This window comes from Rhinolophus ferrumequinum, chromosome 11, assembly GCF_004115265.2.
Source record: "Rhinolophus ferrumequinum isolate MPI-CBG mRhiFer1 chromosome 11, mRhiFer1_v1.p, whole genome shotgun sequence".
Taxonomy (NCBI): Eukaryota; Metazoa; Chordata; class Mammalia; order Chiroptera; family Rhinolophidae; genus Rhinolophus; species Rhinolophus ferrumequinum.
The window spans coordinates 65,264,074-65,284,088 of record NC_046294.1 but is presented as its reverse complement, the minus strand read 5'-3'; the positions used below and the strand labels follow the sequence as shown (position 1 = coordinate 65,284,088).

The 20,015-nt window shown below is 47.6% G+C and overlaps 1 protein-coding gene across 1 annotated transcript; it reads left to right on the top strand.

Annotated features, from left to right (window-relative positions):
• Positions 1–4,369: 4,369 nt before the first annotated feature.
• Positions 4,370–15,699, top strand: GPR83 (G protein-coupled receptor 83). Its single transcript, XM_033120691.1, has 4 exons — positions 4,370–4,975; positions 9,320–9,445; positions 11,692–11,825; positions 14,434–15,699. The coding sequence occupies exons 1-4, from the start codon at positions 4,592–4,594 to the stop codon at positions 15,056–15,058; spliced, it is 1,269 nt and encodes a 422-aa protein (XP_032976582.1). The 5' UTR covers positions 4,370–4,591; the 3' UTR covers positions 15,059–15,699.
• The last annotated feature ends 4,316 nt before the right edge of the window (positions 15,700–20,015 follow it).

Here is a 20,015-nt window from a genome sequence, read left to right as displayed (position 1 = left end):
GAGCTGAAGTGTCATTTCCTCTGGGAAGACTTTCCCGACTCCTTCCCACCTTGATAACTGCACTTTGTATTGAAATATGGTGACACTTAAACCACTTTCTAATTGGTTATTAATAGAAGAGCTTGGCCTATGTTCCTGGAGTTTGAGAGGGTACAAAAGCTGATGTCTAACTTTCCTGGAAAAGTTCCAAAGTGAGAGGTGGATGGGGCTTTCCCTCATGGCCCAGTGGGAAAAGAGGACTTTGGTGGGAGGGGCCTGTTCTCCAGGGCCAAGTGGACACCTCAGAAGATACCTCGGCTTGAGTCATTCAGTGGAGTCCCAGCCCAACAGCACTGCTCCGCAGGGTGAACTGACAATAGAGTCTACATGAGGTTTGCCATTAGACTAGGGGTAAGGGGGCATTTACACGTCGTCAACCAATTATTGCATCCTAGCACCAGAGACAAATGTCATGGAAGATCCATACAGGGGACTGAAAACCCCACACATAGGAAAAGGAAAGCTTTTCACCAAGGCCAGAAAAGCTAAATGATGTGTCCAAGATTTCACAGCTAGGAAGTGATAAAGCTGGGATTTGACCATGATACAGGATTAGGTGGGTGGGTGGCTGGGCAGGAATGACTATAAGAGACCTCACACTGGGAGTGAAAATGGGTAAGCAAGAGATACCAAGATTTCCTGGAAAAGCAGGTGGGGAACAAAAACCAAACAAACAAAAACAACAACATGTATCCCTGACTACAGCTTCAAAAACTTCCATGGCAGAAAATTCACTGTTAGCCAAACAGTGGGCACATAACTATCTATCTCTTTGGATTCTTTGATCCTGTCAAAAGAGTTTCCTGCTTTGTAGAGTTTCCTTGGAAAACAAAGCTTCCCACATTAAGTCCAAGAGAATGGAAGAAAACAAAACCTAAAAAGTCTGAAATCTAACAAAATCAGAAATGAAAAAGGGGAAGTTATCACGGACACCACAGAAATACAAAGGATCATCCAAGAATACTATGAAGGACTATATGCCACCAACTTCAATAACCTAGAAGAAATGGACAAGTTCTTAGAAACATATAGCCTTCCTAGGCTGAACCATGAAGAACTGGAAAATCTAAAGAGACTGATCACTAGCAACGAAATCGAATCAGTCATCCAAAACCTTCCCAAAAGCAAAAGTCTGGGACCAGATGGCTTCACTAATGAATTCTACCAAACCTTCGAAGAGGACCTAATACCAATCCTGCTCAAACTCATCTAAAAAAATTGAAGAGAAAGTACTCCCTAACTCATTTTATGAGGCCAACATTACCCTGATACCAAAACCTGGTAAGGACAACACAAAAAAAGAAAACTACAGACCAATATCTCTCATGAATACAGATGCAAAAATCCTAAACAAAATTCTAGCAAATCGAATACAACAATGCATTAAAAAGATTATTCATCACGACCAAGTGGGGTTCATCCCCGGGGCACAAGGATGGTTCAACATCCGCAAATCCATCAATGTGATACATCACATAAACAAAATAAAGGACAAAAATCATATGATTATATCAATTGATGCAGAAAATGCATTGACAAGATACAACATCCATTTATGATTAAAACACTTAATAAAATGGGTATAGAAGGAAAATACCTTAACATAATAAAGGCCATATATGACAAGCCCTCAGCTAATCTCATAATTAATGGTGAAAAACTGAAGCCCTTTGCTCTGTGTTCAGGAACACGACAGGGCTGTCCCCTATCACCTCTGCTTTTCAACATAGTGTTGGAAGTCCTTGCCAGAGCAATCAGGCAAGAGAAAGAAATAAAAGGCATCCAAATTGGGAATGAAGAAGTCAAACTGTTACTTTTTGCAGATGACATGACTTTATATTGAAAACCCTAAAAACTCCACCAAAAATTATCACTCTTTGCAGATGACACGATGCTATATATAGAAAACCCTAAGGACTCCACCAAAAAAGGTATAAGAAACAATCAATGAATACAGTAAAGTTGCTGGCTACAAAATCAACATACAAAAGTCCATTGCATTCCTATATATTAACAATGAAATCTCAGAAGAAGAAACAAAAAAACCCCACAATTCCTTTCGCAATTGCAGCAAAAAGAATAAAATACCTAGGAATAAACCTAACCAAGGATGTGAAGGACCTATATGCTGAAAACTATAAGACATTTTTGAAATAAACTGAAGACACAAAGAAATGGAAAGACATTCCGTGCTCATGGATTGGAAGAATCAACACAGTTAAAATGGCCATATTACCCAAAGCAATATACAGATTTAATGCAATCCCCATCAAAATCCCAATGGCATTTTTTAAAGAAATAGAACAAAAAATCATCAGATTTGTTTGGAACCACAAAAGACCCCGAATAGCCAAAGCAATCTTAAGAAAAAAGAACAAGACTGGAGGTATCACACTCCCTGACTTTAGCTTGTACTACAGGGCTACAATAATCAAAACAGCATGATATTGGCAGAAAAACAGACACACAGACCAATGGAATAGAATTGAGAACCCAGAAATAAACCCCCATAAATATGGACAGATAATTTTTGACAAAGAAGCAAAAAACATGCAATGGAGAAAAGACAGCCTCTTCAATAAATGGTGCTGGGAGAATTGGAAAGCCATGTGCAAAGGAATGAAACTGGACTGCTATCTGTCACCATGTACCAAAATTAATTCAAAATGGATCAAAGACTTAAGCATAAGATCTGAAACAATAAACTGCATAGAAGAAAATATAGGTACTAAACTTATGGACCTTGGGTTCAAAGAGCATTTTATGAATTTGACTCCAAAGGCAATCGAAGTAAAAGCTAAAATAAATGAATGGGACTATATAAAAATTAAAGGCTTCTGCACAGCAAAAGAAACCATCAACAAAATAAAGAGGCAACCAACTGAATGGGAGAAGATTTTTGCAAACAGTACCTCCAATAAGGGGCTAATATCCAAAATATAGCCCATGAAACTCATGAAGGAACTCATGAAACTCAACAACAAAAAAACAAACAAACCAATTGAAAAATGGGCAGAGGACCTGAAGAGACATTTCTCCAAAGAGGACATACAAATGGCAAATAGACATATAAAAAAATGCTCAACATCACTAATCATCAGAGAAATGCAAATAAAAACCACAATGAGATATCACCTCACCGGAGTCAGAATGGCTATCATCAACAAGACAAATAGTAACAAGTGTTGGAGAGGCTGTGGAGAAAAAGGAGCCCTCATACACTGTTGGTGGGACTGCAGACTGGTGCAGCCGTTATGGAAGGCAGTGTGGAGGTTCCTCAAAACATTACAAATATAATTACCATATGACCCAGCAATCCCTCTCCTGGGTATCTACCCAAAAAAATCTGAAAACATTTATCCATAAAGACACGTGTGCTCCAATGTTCATTGCAGCTTTGTTTACGGTGGCCAAGGCATGGAAACAACCAAAATGTCCTTCGATAGATGAATGGATAAAGAAGTTGTGGTATATATATACAATGGAATACTATTGGGCGGTAAGAAAAGATGATATAGGAACATTTGTGACAACATGGATGGATCTTGAGAGTATAATGCTAAGTGAAATAAGTCAGACAGAAAAGGCAGAGAACCATATGATTTCACTGATATGTGGTATATAAACCGAAAACAACAAAAGAACAAGACAAACAAATGAGAAACGAAAACTCATAGACACAGACAATAGTTTAGTGGTTACCAGAGGGTAAGGGGGAGGGGAGTGGGAGATGAGGGTAAAGGGGATCAAATACATGGTGATGGAAGGAGAACTGACTCTGGGTGGTGAACACACAATGGGATTTATAGATGATGTAATACAGAATTGCACACCTGAAATCTATGTAATTTTACTAACAATTAACAATTGTCACCCCAACAATTAAAAAAAAAGTCTGAAATCTGGTCATTAAAGGGATCTGGGAAAAACCGAAACATCTATTTCATTGTTCACCTTGATTCCGGAACCTCCAGAACTCAGGGATCCACCTCAATACTGGAATCATGCCAGGGCTGAAGGTTAGAGGGAAACCAGTGGAATTTATCCCTGTTGCTGAACAGGGAGCCCCTGGAGCGGGCAGTGTGTCCCACACAATCCCAACTCGCACCCGGGGCGTCTTTGGCCTACTCTCTTTACATGAACGAGGCTTAAGCAGATCTGGAACAGACAAGCTTACGTTAGGGAACCAGCCTTGGACGCCCTGCGGGAGTTTTAGTCCTCGAGGGGGAGCGCGCTTTCGGTGGGGGAGCAGCCGCGGAGCTGGCTGAGCGGGAGCGCGTCACTGTCGCCGCCAGAGACGCTGCTGCCCAATCGGCGGAGGCGCTCGCTCGCAGCCCCGGGGCGCAGGGACATAAAAGTGCGGCACTAGCCCCAACCGTGCAGATCGTGGGCTGGAGGCCCACGTGGCTAGCAGGCGCACGGCCGGGCGCGCAGAGGCCCCGGGGTTCCTCCCTGGACAGCCCCGCGCGCCTCTCCCCACGCGCGCCCGCCCGCCCGCAGTCCAGCGGGGACGTCGGGACAGCACGGTCCCGGGCGCCGTGGCTCCTGCAAAATGGTCCAGCACTGGATGCTGCTCGTCCTCCTCCCCTTGGTGCGAGCCACGGAGCGCCCCGAGGGCCGGGAGGAGAAGCCCGGCCTGGCGGTGACCCTGGCCGTGCCCAACGCCTCGCACTTCTTCTGGAACAACTACACCTTCTCCGACTGGCAGAACTTTGTGGGCCGGCGGCGCTACGGGGCCGAGTCCCAGAACCCCACCGTGAAAGCCCTGCTCATCGTGGCTTACTCCTTCATCATCGTCTTCTCGCTCTTCGGCAACGTGCTGGTCTGTCATGTCATCTTCAAGAACCAGCGAATGCACTCGGCCACCAGCCTCTTCATCGTTAACCTGGCCGTCGCAGACCTCATGATCACGCTCCTCAACACCCCGTTCACTTTGGTGAGGCCGGGCTGGCCCGGCTCCCTGCTCTGTCTCGGGCTCTTGGCTCGCACTTGTCTCCCCGCGGTGTCCTCTCCGTCCCTCCTACGCGCCCCCTCCACTGTTTCTCTCCTCGTTCTCTGTCTGTCTCTCTGTCGTCTCCCTCTCCCGCCCGTCTTCCCGTCTTCATCTTTCATAGTCTCTTTTCGCTCGTGTCCTCTCATCGCTAGTTTCTCAAACTCAACTCTCTCTTCTGTGTGTTTCCCGTTTAGTATTTCTGTCAATCTCTGCCTCTCTGTCATTCTGCTTGTGTTTCTGTCTAAGAAGTGTGTCTCTCTTCGCTGTCTTTATCTTCTCTGTGTTTCTGTCTTAACGGGCCTCTGTGTGCCCGTCTCTCTCTCTCTCCTTATTTTTCTCTGACTCTGGTCTGTCTCTCCGTGGTTTTGTGCTCCCTCTCTCTCTCCCTCCCTCCCTCCCTTCCACTCTCTTTCCTTCCCTCCCTTCTTCCGTTCCTCCCTCCCTCTCTCACCTTCTAAGCAGGAGCTTCTGCAGCTAGCAGCATCGGGGTCAATGATTTGAGTGCATGTAGCAAGTGAACAAATGACCGTTTCGTGTTAAATGTCACTGAGTCTGAACCTGTTTGATAATTAGGCTCCTCAAAGATAATCAGAAAAGCTTGAAATGTTAGCGGAGATTGTTAGGTCACCCCCCCCCCCCCCCCACACACACACTGGAGTGCAGCCCACTAAATGCCCTCCCCTGCAATGGGATGCTGCTTTGTGTCACAGCTGAAATATTGAACAACTGCTAATAGTTCATGGAAGCTTAAGTGCATTTTCCTCAGCCACTTACTTAAATTGCATTTCTTTTCTGTGCTTTGCAGTGAGGCTGTGCATGATCTGTGTTGCGGAAGAGGTGAGGGTGAGGTGGGTTTGGGCCCCAGAGCCGGGGCAGGCCGGTGGCATGTGCACATGGGTGGCAGGAACCTCCTCCCCAAGCCTGGGCTGCCTGGCATTAGTGATGTCACGTCTGTCCCTCCATGACTTGAGAGTGTGGCACTCATGGATGATTTGAGACTGAGAGAGCTATGACTAAGCAATCATGACAGCTAAATGTTAGATTTTTGTGGCATAAACTACTTTTCTTTTTCAATCTGTGGAATAACCTTCTTGTTATTTGAGTTATTACCAAAGCACTATCTGTTCATGTCTCTCTGTCTCATTGTCTCTCTGTCTCTGTTACATTTTAAAACTACATTTTCTCTTTTGTCCTCACTTATGAGAACATTACTCGCATTTTGCAGGTGAGGAAACTAAGGCACAGAGGTATTTAATCCCTTCTCCAAGGTCACTCGGCTAGTAATTAATTAGCAGAGCCAGATGAGAATTATGTCCCCTGATCCAGAGGTCTGACCACTAAGCCATCCAACTCGGGAGTGGGGGCAGGGGGCACTCTTGGAGTGTATTCAGCTTCCACTACTCCAAAGTATAGGCTTTTCCTATTCTCGTCCCAGTCTGTGTCTAAAGGATTCCTGCCACTCAGGATCCTCAGAGCAATAGCCGAGGACAAAGGACTTCCAAATACTCCCCCTGCCCCCCCCCACACACATAAACACTCTCCCCCTTGCTCCTTGAAGCACAAGAGAGTGCATCTCTGACTCCTCTTGACTCCCGGCTCCAGCTTCTAACCTGACAACCTGCAATGTTGGGGTGGGGCTGGACCACCCAGGATGGGCCCTGGAGGGTCCCTGGGCACTGCGGTGTGCTGCCGCCCAGAGTAGGAGGCACAACTAGATCTGCAGCAGACGCGCGGGTACCTGGGAAAGGAGACCAGGGACCCCAGGCCAGGCTGCAGCTGAGAGCTGACAACCCCTGCCCCCGAGGCTCTCCTGTGAGAGGGGATGTCAAGGCCCTGAGAACCCAGCACCCCTTCCAGATCGATGCAAAGCAGCTTGACCTACAACCTGAGACATGGAACTGCCCTGATTCAAACTCCTGTCAGAGCTTCCAAGGTGCTGGCACCAGGGAGAGTGAAAGGGTTGAGGGGAGGGTCTTCTAAGGCTGGTTGGTGGTGACAGTATCCTTCTTCCCTGGTCTCTGTACCCACTGCATCAGCGTGAAATCCAGCTCTGGTCATTAGGAGAAAAGCGAATAATTACTTACAGTTCCCATGGTAGGGACATACACAGAGTGCGGGGGGGATCCATCTCCCAGCGAGGGAGTCATTCATTCTGACCTGCCTGGGGTCCCAGGAGAGGATCAAAGGAGACCTCCCAGTGACCTAACAAAGAACATGACACTTCTAAGGGGCCAGGATGAGTAGGAATTTCCCAGGTCGTGAAGAATGCTCAGTGCAGACAGAGGGACCTGGGAGAACAAAGACAAGGGGCATCAGAGCTCATGGTGTGTTGAGGGAGCATTGAGTAGCTGGAGCAGTGGAGACAGGAAGCCTGGTGGAGAGGCCGGCAGGGCAGGGGAGAAGCAGAGGTGGGCCCCACAGGCAGGCTGGGGCCACATTGTAAATGGGCCTGGCTACTCATAAGACATCTGGCTCTGTCCTCAGGACCATGATGACTCTAAGCAGGAAGGTGACAATATGGTTAAGAAAAATACTGTCAGCAGTGTCAGGGCTGAGTTACAAGGCACGACCCTGGAGGACAAGGAAAGCTATCCGGAGGCTGTAATGGTGCGGGTGAGAGATGGTGGGACACTCCACGAGGGCCATGGCCTTGGGACTGAAGAAGACGGAAGGGGTGGAAAACCATTTACAGGTAGCCGTGGTTGGCTTTGATAACTCACTGAATATGGGAGGTGAGAAGTAGGCGTAGCTCAAGCTTGCTTGCTCTGGAATGTTACTGGGCTGCTCAGGAGCCTTACGTGGCTCCTCCCTGCTTACTGCGAACAGAGTGAAGTCCGTGGTCTGCGGTCCCAATTTCACGATCTGGCCAGACGTGTCCCTCATGAGTCTTCCACACTCCAGCCAAACCATTCCACTCCTTATTCCCCAAACAGGTCCTGAAATTTCTGACCCAGTGCCAAGTATAATATATTGGCACTATAATATATTGTTCAAGTACATGTGCAAATCCTACCTGTTCTTTAAAGCTCATCGCAAATGTCTTCTATGTTATAATAATGGTCGTTAGCCGTGTTAAGTACTTGCTATGGACTAAGCACTGTTGTACCTACTTTAATTGTGGAATCTCGTCTTTGATTTTTGTAACAACCATGTGAAAGGGGTAGCCCGTTTTACAGATGAGGAAAGTGAGGCTCATATGGCCTAAACGCCTTGCCCAAGGTGACAGCTCTAAGTGGCAAATACTCTGCTGTAAAATACAATATTCTTTCTGTCAGGCTGACTTGCTCTATTTTTCTCTATCCTCTCTCTCTCTCTCTCCCCGCCTTCGCCCACTCCCACACCACCTGGTGGCCCCAGTACCCTTTGTCTGGACTTTCTGTAGGACATTGAATATTTTCTGCCTTGTATTCAAGATACCCAAGTCCTCCTCTGTCCCGACTGGAAGCTTCTTGATCAGAGTCAGAGCCTAAACCCTTTCAGGTGTGGGACATTACTCACAGGAGCTGCTCAAGCACTGATTGAGTGAGCAGATAGCCCTGGATGATGTGGGGTGAGACCTAGGCCCCCTCCTAAAGCTCCACACTGTCCTGGGAGCTCGTTTTCTCTCCCTCCCTGCGTCTCCCACCCCTGCCTCTGCCCACACCTCTCCAGGCCCCTGGGTCTCCTTCCCAAACTACATATTGCAAGGCTCGCTTACCCAACTCTCGTGAACACAACCCACATGCTATGTTGCAACTTTTCAGATGTATGTCCCCAATTATTCTGAGCTAATAGGGGCCAAGAATTAATTTTATTATTAGCATAAAAGTAGCTACTATTTATTTCTAATACTATCTTTCTGGCAATCTGCCAGACATTGTGTCCCACCCTTTATACTTAAAACACTTAATCCTTACAGTCAGCCTACACGGTAGAGATTTTTAAGCCTTTTTATGCAACGAGGAAACAGTTTCAGAAAGGTTACATACCTTGCCCCAGGTCACACAGCTAGAAACCACTAGAGGTGGGAAGTCCAACTCCAAAGCCCGTGTCCTCCCCACGCTCTCCTGGCACCTCACAGAGCCTGGCTCCAGTAGCACGGCCAGGGTTTGTTGGACTGAATGATTGAGAATGAGTCATGCTAGAGAAAGTCATGTGTGATCCACAGTACAGCACTGAAGAGTGGAAGAAGGAAGGAGCCAGAAGAGGCCTTCTGGGGGACGTTCCTCAGAGACTGCGGAGGTTGGGATGGAGGTGGGGTGTCAGGGTCAAGGCCGGTTCATCTCTTGACTGTGGGCTCGTTTTCAGGTTCGCTTTGTGAATAGCACATGGGTGTTCGGGAAAGGCATGTGCCACGTCAGCCGCTTTGCCCAGTACTGCTCCCTGCACGTTTCAGCGCTGACACTGACGGCCATTGCTGTGGACCGCCACCAGGTGAGGGTACCTGCACCCAGCACCCTGTCCTTCCTTCTCTGGCTTTGTTTTCCAGAGGGGCTGTGGGGGCCCTCAACACAGTGTTTTAGCCCATTTTTCAATGAGCGTATTCGTCTTCCTATTGATCCGTACAAATCAGGCATATTCAGCCCTTTGTAGGAGAAGCTACAAAAAAATTATTCCAGCGCGTTGTCCCAATGAAGACTCACTGCTAGCGAGCGTTTTGTGTCTCAGAAGCGAATGAGCTTATTTTAGGGATAGACAAGCAGACCTGGGAGAAATCACAGATGAAAAGAGAGTGGCAAATAATTACAAGTCAGAGACAAGACTCCTGTCTGGGGGAATGGGTCTTCTCTGGCCCAAGCTGTTGAGGAGGAAAACAAGTCAGGGAGTCCAGATGGCAGGAGCAGGCATCGGGGTGGGGCTGGAAGGCTCTGTTCAGTGTCCTGCCCCATCGGACGCACATGGGTAGATGCGGTGAAGGGAACGGAAGAGGACCGGAGGGTGCCCATCCTGGAGGAGGCCGTCTCCACGGCAGGCATCTCGTGGTGCTACTAACTCAGTGAATCCGTGTTGAATACTTGGGTATGTGTGGAATCAAGGAATGGAAGCTAATAAAGTGCCTACAGAGCTTTCTCAAGATCGCATGCCTGGTGAATGTTTGAGCTAGGATTAGGACAGAGGTTTGTCTGGCTCCAAGCCCGTGCTCTGATCACTAGTCCACCCTGCTCTGAGAAGACTCAAGGCCAATATCATAAGAGACACTGGGACAAAGATAGAATTTATTGAGTAGCTCCAAGAGGTGCAGCAAGGGTCACGGGACAGGAGGCTTCAAAGATGCAGATTCAAAGTTGCAGCTCAATATGAGGAAGAATTTTCTCATAGAAGTGTCGGAAGATGCACAAAGCTGCCTGGAGAGGTAGGTAATAAGTCTTATGTCACCAGCCATATTTAAGCAAGGTCTGAAAGGAGTGTTTTAGGGGAGATTCACGCATCTGATAGGGAATTGGACTTGGCAAACTTTGAGATCTCCTTATCCCTGAAATGCCATCATTTTGGAATTTATATTGCAGATGCTTTGGCACAAAGTGTGAAAACATTGCACACAGATATTTCCTGCCTCTTCTTAACTTTTTCCCTTAATTCAGCAAGAGGGACTCTGGATTACCCTTGTGGGCCTCTGCTCACCCCCACTTAACACAGCTAACTGTGAGTTGACCCGTGGGCCAAAGGTAGATCTGAGGACAGGGTGGAAATCTTGCCCACCCGAAGCCAGAAGACATTAAGGCGTCTGGGGCCGGTGACTCAGGCTTTCACTCCCTTCAACAACCTGAACAATGTAGGAGCTGGAGGGACAAAGATGGCCAAGTCCAGAGTAGAGAACGTGCTGGGCAGCTTCTAAAACGCAGTCATTTCCTCCTGTAAGACCTGAAAAATGAGGAGAAAAACCTGGGAGTCCACAGCCAGAAGGGCCAGTGTCAGGGGATGTGTCCTGAGGAGGTGGCAGCTCTGACCTCTCCCCCGACGCTCGACTCGCTAATCCCAATCTGCCTTCTTCAAGAAATAATGATTCTGATCTTAAAATGAGTTCAAGTCCTAAGTCTTTATTTAAACATTTTGAGGAATTGCTTACAGTAGCAATTAATTCCAAGACACTTTTCAGCCCAAAGCCTAGAACACTGGCTTTATTATAGGTATGGGAAAGCCAGGCCCCACTGCAATTTTAGCAATGGCTTTCATAAACTGTGTTGTGAACCCCCAAACAAATGTGAACACAGCTTCCCGTGATAAGTGGTGAGTCTCCTCTCCACGTCTGTCTGTCTCCCTCAGACCCTCTCGGAGCCCTTTGTAACCTAGGGGTCCAGCATCGTGGGAGCCGGGATCAGACCCTACGCTGGCCATGGCTTGTTCCTCTGCCAGCCCTGCTGTGGGGCTGTGGGTGTCCTGAAACACACCCGCTCTCTCCCCGCTCCCTCTCGCTGTACCCTTGTCCTGCCACGTATGACCTGCAGGAGGCATTTGAACTGCCTGGAGTCTCTGGGTTCAGATGACACCCTTTGTCTACCCCTGCGGGTGGTCTTGGGGTTGGTGCTGCTCAGGGGCTCCGTGATGAATTAAAGGGCACTTGGCTTTATAAATAGGACTTACCTGTCCTATTGGGATGAGTGAGCTGTGTCAGCTGGATTTCTCATCTGCTTCACAACTGCCCCATTCAGCCAGTAATACACAGTGTGGTTGTGTTCCAGGTCGTCATGCATCCGTTGAAACCCCGGATCTCCACCACAAAAGGTGTCATCTACATCGCGGTCATCTGGGGCATGGCTACCTTCTTCTCGCTCCCACACGCTATCTGCCAGAAATTATTTACTTTCAAGTACAGGTGAGATTAACCGGGAGGGAGCAGCCTGGGGACTCAGAGGACCTTGGCAGAGGGGAATGAGAGCCCCCTGAATCTCAGCGTTAGCAGCACCTGCCTCGGAGCCGTTCTCTGCCTCTCTCATCCTGCTGCTTGCAGGCAAGTGCCTGTCCTCTGCATTTCTTCTCCTTTTTCTCCTCTTTCTTTTCAACAACGTTAGCTTCCTCCTTATTCTCTGTCCAGTGTGTCAGCAAGATCCAGGCAGTATTGATTAGCTTCTGTCACTGGGGGAATATGCGCTCAGAGACTGAGACTTGAAATCACCCAGGCCGTGTTGAAAATGGTGTTTAAATTCTCTCACACAACCTGCAGACGAAACATGTATGGATCCGTGTGTCTGAGGCAGGATGCTCTACCCCGCTGCCCACCTTCCGTTCAGGTTTCTTTGTCATATACCCTCACAGAATGACAATTTCTTTCAAAGCACTCAGCTTTTTTGCTTTTAAATGTAAGTACTCATATGGGTGCTAGTAGTTAGTAAAGGTGGGCTCCCCCACCAGACTGTAAGGCTGGAGAGAGCTGGCCCCATTTCTGATTTTGCTACCTTGGTGTCCCTAGCGCCTAACTTACTGTCCTCACGTAACAAGCCCTCCATTCCTATTTTCTGAATGAATTAATAAACGAGTTTGGCATGATTTTCATCAGTTCATAGTTGTTTTAGGTGAAGTTCCTTAGAGACAGACCCTGAGATAAAGGAAGGTACGTAGGCCCGTGATTTTTAAAGGAAGTGTTCCCAGGAGTAATGGGTAGGGGACTGGGAAGGCAGGACGAAGAGAGGGTGCGATTTGGGGGAAAGCTGCAGCCTGCTCCTTAGGGGGGGCTCTGGAGCAAATTGATAACAGTGTGCCAGCCTTGAGGTACTTGGAGCTAGGCTTTCATATTCCAGTCTCCTCCGGGGAGACTCCCAGCCACTTGCGGCTCTTAGTGGATCTGTAGGAAGTGTCTTCAGCAGCCCCAGCATAGTCGTGTGTACAGGTGCCAGCTATTTCTTTCAGGGCAGGCAGAAGCTGGGGGCCTGGCACTCCAGACTGGAAAAAGGATCAGAGGGGATCTGGGGGTGCACTGCTGGTGTGTCCCGCAGTAGCCATGTGCTGCCCCATCTGAAACAAACACTTATACACACTCCTGTGACGTAAACAGAGTCAAGAGAAGCAGCTCTGGAAGCCAATTTCAACTAATTTGTAAAGGTTTCCTCCCAAATTCTAAGATACTGGAATGAATCACATACCCAAAACCCCCAGCTCTTAGACTCCCATCTGCCTTCGCATATGGAGGGCTATTTTTTTTTTCCTGCTAACATAAGCAGAGAGCTCTCTCATTCTTACACTAGTGATGACCGCCAGCACATGTAACAAGCGCGACAAGCCACACGGTATGATGAGAAAACTGCCGTTTTGGGTTCCTGCCTAGGCGTTTTACAATCTAACATCCCTGCTCACACTGAGTCTGGACATTGAAATAAGAACCCGAGTTTAGGATTCCCGCGACAAGTTCCTACCTTGCTTTTCCTGGGGGCACCTTTTAAAATGATCCCTCAGAGTTGAGCCCATGAAAAATTAGTAACCGCCGCCTCAACCACCTTATAAGTAATATGTGCTTGCTACCGGCTCTGTCCCCGGCTCGCTCCTGACCCGGGATGTTGGACTGCCTTTCCCGGTTCATTGTACCTCTTTTCTGGGATTTGTAAGGAATGAATCTCGTGGCTCTACTTCCTTTATGTGAATGTATGGAACTGGCCCTGGGGGTTTTCACTTTCCAACAGTGGGAGCTTAGACAGTCCCTCTGGCCAACGGCGGGTGGCTTGCACCTCCTCTCTCAGCAGGTTGTAATCTGCACGTTCTTAAGTTAACACACCAACTCTGGGTTTTCCAACACACACAGATATCCCTAAAAAGCTTCAAGAGGACTGAGTATGTTGCATAGAAAATAAATACCTGTTATATGAATGGCTGAAGTCATGTTAGTTCAGGCGTTGCCACTCACATTCTCAAGACCCATCAAGTGTTTGCCCCGTTCCTTGGTTCCTCTCTGCAATGGGAGCAGATACCGTGTTTTCCCAAAAAGAAGACCGGGTCTTATATTAATTTTTGCTCCAAAAGACACATAGGGCTTATGTTCAGGGGATGCCATGCTGAAAAATCATGCTAGGGCTTATTTTCCCATTAGGTCTTATTTTCGGGGAAACACGGTATTACGGTGGGAATTCCAGGTTTTCCTGAATATATGGTGCTCCCAGTTTCTAAGACAAGGAACACCGGTGTTGCATTTATTCATTGAACAGATACTTGTTGGGTCTCTGTTATGGGCTAGGAATAATACAAGGTTAAGAGGACACAGAGATCCAGGTGAATTCCTTATCTTTATAGAGCTCCCAGGCTAGTGGGAGAGGCAGCAATGTAATCAGATAATCAGGCTGCAGCATCAGAAGTGCTGGTACCAGGACAAGGTACCAGGAACCCAGCGGAGGGAGAGGCCAGTGCTTGTTGGAGGAGGCCTTTCCAGACTACTCGCATACCCTCCTTCTCTCTGTCTCTGTGTTTCTGTCTCTGTTTCTCTCTCCCCTTGTCCCCAGTGAGGACATTGTCCGCTCACTGTGCCTGCCAGACTTCCCTGAGCCCGCGGACCTCTTCTGGAAGTACCTGGACTTGGCCACCTTCATCCTACTTTATATCCTGCCCCTCCTCGTCATGTCTGTGGCCTACGCCCGTGTGGCCAAGAAGCTGTGGCTGTGCAACATGATTGGCGATGTGACCACGGAGCAGTACCTGACCCTGCGGCACAAGAAGAAGACGACGATCAAGATGCTGATGCTGGTGGTGGTCCTCTTTGCCCTCTGCTGGTTCCCCCTCAACTGCTACGTCCTCCTCCTGTCCAACAAGGTCATCCGCACCAACAATGCCCTCTACTTTGCCTTCCACTGGTTTGCCATGAGCAGCACTTGCTACAACCCCTTTATCTACTGCTGGCTTAATGAGAACTTCAGGGTTGAGCTGAAGGCGTTACTGAGGGTGTTCCAAAGGCCACCCAAGCCTCCAGAGGAACGGCCACCCTCCCCTGTCCCCTCCTTCAGGGTGGCTTGGACAGAGAAGGGCCATGGCCGGAGGGCTCCGCTAGCCAACCATCTCCTGTCTTCCTCCCAGCTCCAGTCTGGGAAGACAGACCTTTCGTCTGTGGAGCCCATTGTGGCGATGAGTTAGAGGAGGGTGGAAGAGGCAGGGGACAGGGCTCTGTCTCCAGCTGAGATTGGGAGAGGGCCTGAGGACAGAGCCTGTCCTCTCATACATGACCTTCACCATGCCGGAAATCAGTTCCTGCAGAAGCCATAAGACTCTTGAGTTCCTAGGAAACAACCCACCTCCTCACCACATTTGATGTGAAAACTAAAAGGCACCTACCAACTAGACACATGTTTATGAATTCCTGTCTGAGAAATGCTGTGAGGCATATCACCCTGGTTCCCTGAGCCAGAGAATAGCACAGTTTCAGCCCAGATGGAGGCTGAGTCAGCAAACTGCCTCAAACTGTCAGGCAGCTGCCTTACCAGCCTCCCTACCGCCGAGCATCCATAAAGCACACCTGAGTCTTACGGTGGGTGTGGCTGACCCAGCTGCACAGAGTTCTGCTTGAGTAGAAGGTTAACGAGCTGGAGCGGACACGGATGTTTTTATGCTTCACTTTCTGAAGTCATTGGACCAGGATGAATCACAATTCCGTGGTGGCTTGGCCTGGTATATGACAAGAAAGGACCACTTTGGTTCTGTAAAGAAAAATTATTGTTAAAACTTTGGAGAATTCAGAAAAGCACAAAGAAGAAAATAAAAATCACCTCCTTCTCCTACCAACTTGTAATAAGTTCTGTTGACATGCTGTGCATTTATTTGCAATGTGTGTGTGTGTGTGTGTGTGTGTGTATGCATGTATGTACGTGTGCTTTTCATTTCATCCCGAATTATACTTTTCCTTGTAGAGATAAGCAAGAAACAGGGGTATAGCAGAGCACTTCTGAGCCCCTCTCCCAGGAATAGTGTCCATTAGAAGAGCTGGAAGAAGAGGTGAGAGAGGAACCCAGGGAGAAGACTGTCACAGAACTGATACACTGCCTTCATCTTGTAGTCAGCGGTGGGAAGGGCCTGGCTGAAGTACCTCTCCGGAGATGGCTGCCTTTGTCATAATCCAGGAACAAAACTCATCTAACTGGCATAATTCCGTCTCTCCTGCAATCACACAGAACAAGAGGCAGTAAAACGTTGCCTTGCTTTCACAGGAGATGAGGGAGCAGGTTTTCCAACATGCTGGAAATCGTTGTGTTTAGACACCTCACCCTCTCAAGCTGTGTAGGCAGGCCATTCTTTCTCTGTGTTGTCTGAATAAGAAAGCCGCTTCACTGTCAGCATCACCCTGGTGGCTCACGTGTCACTTACAGAAGCCTGTGGCATCATGGTAGTCCTTAAGGACTCAACTTGCCAGAGAAATCTCATTCCAGAGACTGAGTGTTTTCATCACCTTCCATCTGGTCCTGAGAGACCCACTGTGTCATCCAGAAGAAAGACACATCAGGCAGAATAGAGCATAATTCACCAGCCGTAAACAATTGCCACTCTCACACTGGTTTTAGGTTTCTTTCTAGCACCAGATAGATCCTGAAAGCAAAGCATGGATATGGAGCTGAGTGGAAAACTGAGGTTCGGGGAGAAGGGGTTTGTCCAAGGATCACTTAGATCTCTTGGCTGTTCATTGAAACAAACGTAGGTCATTTGCTTCCCTATAGTGACCCATGGGGCTTTATTATACGATTCTCTTTGTGAGGATCTTTGAAAATTTTCAGAGTGTAAAGTTTGAAAAATTACCTTCTGAAGAGTGGGTAAAAAACTGACGTTGATGGGCCAGAGCGAAACTTCTGAGCCCATAGGGATCTCCAGATGGATTTTTCTGGCCAAGTGTCTCCCGTGTCTGTGCCTATTGTCTCCATGGTGTTGAGAAGCAGCTAATGGTTTCATCTTAAGGCTGTCATAGAAATTCTATGAACCAGAAAGAGAAAGGCAGCAGGGCTACAGAAAGTTTGTCTTTGTCTAGAATCACAGGGAAAGCTTCACTTTGCCCCTCTGTGGGGGCATCTAGAAATACTGCTGAGTCACAGAAAAGGTCTTTTTCTGGGGAGGACTCACTGATGGCCCATTAGGTCTGTGTCTCCCCCTAGTACCTTGTCTGTCCCCCGTCCATGTTGCCTCAGAGTAAACAGTGATTTATATTTGTGAATGTGAAACTTGAGTTTTTCCAATGTGCTGTAACAAGTTCTTTATTGTAAATTGCTCCAGTCTCAATAAATTAATTTGGGTGCATGGACTGTGCTTCTTGGACTTGTGATTAGGCCACAGTTGGTAACCTTTAAAATGGGGATCGACATGGATTAGACGAAGAGACCGTGGAGATCACCTGCCCACACACCTGCATTTTACAGCCGAGGAAGTGCAAACAGTGAGAGGGTAGATAGCTATTTGAAAACCTCTGACTCTTGGTCTAGTGCTTCTTCTGCTGAGCCGGCTGCCAAGTCCCCTCTCTTGCGGTTATGAATCTGTGCTGTGTATTTTATCCCAGGATTCCATCTGTTCCATGATGATTCAGGAGGAGGTAAAGCTGCCACTCAAGCCTCGAGAGCAGGTCTCCCACTCGCACGCAGTGTGTGGTGGGTGCCACGTTCCTGTGTTTACCAGGATTTCTGCCCCATGGGGCCCGGCGTCCCCCTGTCCTACCAGGTGAGCTGGGGAGGAGACTTCATTGCATACAAATTACCCTGATGCCATCCAGAGCCCAGGAAATCAGTTTCAAATAATTTCACACAAGGTTGTACTTACGAGTGATTTACTGAGCCTAGGAGAAATTTTAAAAGAAAAAGTGAAGTAGAAGGAAACTAAAATTTGCGGACAGCTGCTATAGGAGATACATGCTGAACGCGTCTGCACCCATGATCTCATTCACCCTCACAGCAATTCTCCGAGGTGGGCATTATTATTTCTACACTGCAGATGAGGAAACTGAGGCTCCGCTAACGATCACACAGCAAAATTGGAAAAAGGCTAACTTCTTGGCAATTAGGTTCTAAAAAGGCATGTAGAAAAAAATATGTTTTGACTCTAATGTTTTACAGATTTCCTTGATTATGAGATACTCTTTTGGGTAAGACCTGGTAACTGCCCTAAAAACCAGTGCTTGAGTTACCTGCTTTGGGAACTGCCTGACGAGGTGGGCCTCAAGTCCTCTTGCAGCTCCGTGGCAATTCCTCCGTTCTATTATAGGCAGGATCTCGTGCTGCCTTGTGAGCTTAGTTCTGGTGAGAAGCAACTTCCAAACAAGCCCTAAGTGACTCCCAGATTGCTGGTGCCTTGCTTCACTGGCCGTGGCGGGTTGCCAAGGCAAACAAAACAGCCTCTCAGGCAGCCTGGACCTCAGGGTCCTCAAATAGCACAGCAGAACTCAGCTAAACTCTCCTGGCTCCAAGCTGGTGGTGGTGTGCCTCCCGAGCCTATGAGCAGCTGTGCAAGCTCCAGGCTCTAGGGTAATGGAAGCCATGCCAGAGTATCAGGGCCAAGGGGGGATCTGGGAAGACGAGGGGACTTGAGCATCCACTGGGGAAATATGTTTGCCACAGCGTGTCAAGTTGATAGAAGATGCATCTAGTGCTGTGGGATCAGGTTGCCAGCATGTTGCTTTGGCATCTCAGTATACCTGTCCCATCCCCCACCCCCACCACTATTGCCCCTCCATACACACTCCCACCTGCCATTCTCTCTCATTTCAAAGAGTAGTTAGGGGAGGAACAAACAAGACACATGCAATGCTGGATGCACTTTCAAAAACGAAACAGTTACGAGGTGTGATAAAAAAATACAGTGGATGTTTACTTTTCAAAAAAAATTATAGTAAAAGACACATTGCCACTAATCTCTCTCCCCTTCACTTCGAACACACTTATCCCACCATTCTTGCCACTTTCTGAAGCAGTTCTGGAAATCATCTTTCGTGAGTGTCTTTAGTTGCGCTGTCGTGACTGTGTCAATGTCCTGAATCGATGCAAAATGTTAACCTTTCATTTTGACTTTGGGGAAGAGCCAGAAGTCGCACGGTGCCAGATCCGGTGAATACGGTGGATGAGGACACACCCTAATGTTTTTATTTGACAGAAATTGCCATACCAGAAGCGATGTGTGACATGGAGCATTGTCACGATGGAGGATGGAACCATTTGCCCATTTCATGTTAATGCATTGTTTGTTATCCATGATTTACGGCACACTTTAAAACACACCCTCTCTCAACCGTAGTTCACAACTGACTGCACCGAACAAGTTGAAACTTGTCATACACTGTTACTAAGGTTCCACACGCCGCTTTCTGTATTGAAGATCCCTGACTTTCTGTTGGATGGCACTTGGCAACAGCATTCACTGTATTTTCTGATCACAACGGAAAGGCTCCATGTCACACATTGTTTCTGGTATATGGCAGTTTCTGTCAAATGAAAACATTATGGTGTATCCTCATCCACTTTATTCACTGGATCTGGCACCGTGTGACTTCTGGCTCTTTTTCAAAGTCAAAATGACCATGAAAGGTAAGCGTTTTGAATCAATTCAGGACATTGAGGCAGCCATGACAGTGCAACTAAAGACACTCATGAAAGAAGACTTCCAGAACTGCTTCAGAAAGTGACAAGAATGAGGGGATAAGTTTATTCAAAGTAAGGAGGAGTATTTTGAGGGGGATTAATGACAATGTGTCTTTTACTGTAATAAATTTTTTTTTAACAGTGTATTTTTTTTTAGATTTTATTGGGGAAGGGGAACAGGACTTTGTTGGGGAACAGTGTGTACTTCCAGGCCTTTTTTCCAAGTCAGGTTGTTGTCCTTTCAATCTTAGTTGTGGAGGGTGCCATTCAGCTTTAAGTTGTTGTCCTTTCAGTCTTAGTTGTGGAGGGCGCAGCTCAGCTCCAGGTCCAGTTGCCGCTTCTAGTTGCAGGGGGCGCAGCCCACCATCCCTTGTGGGAGTCGAGGAATCGAACTGGCAATCTTGTGGTTGAGAGGACGCACTCCAACCAACTGAGCCATCTGGGAGCTCAGCGACAGCTCAGCTCAAAGTGCTGTGTTCAATTTTAGTTGC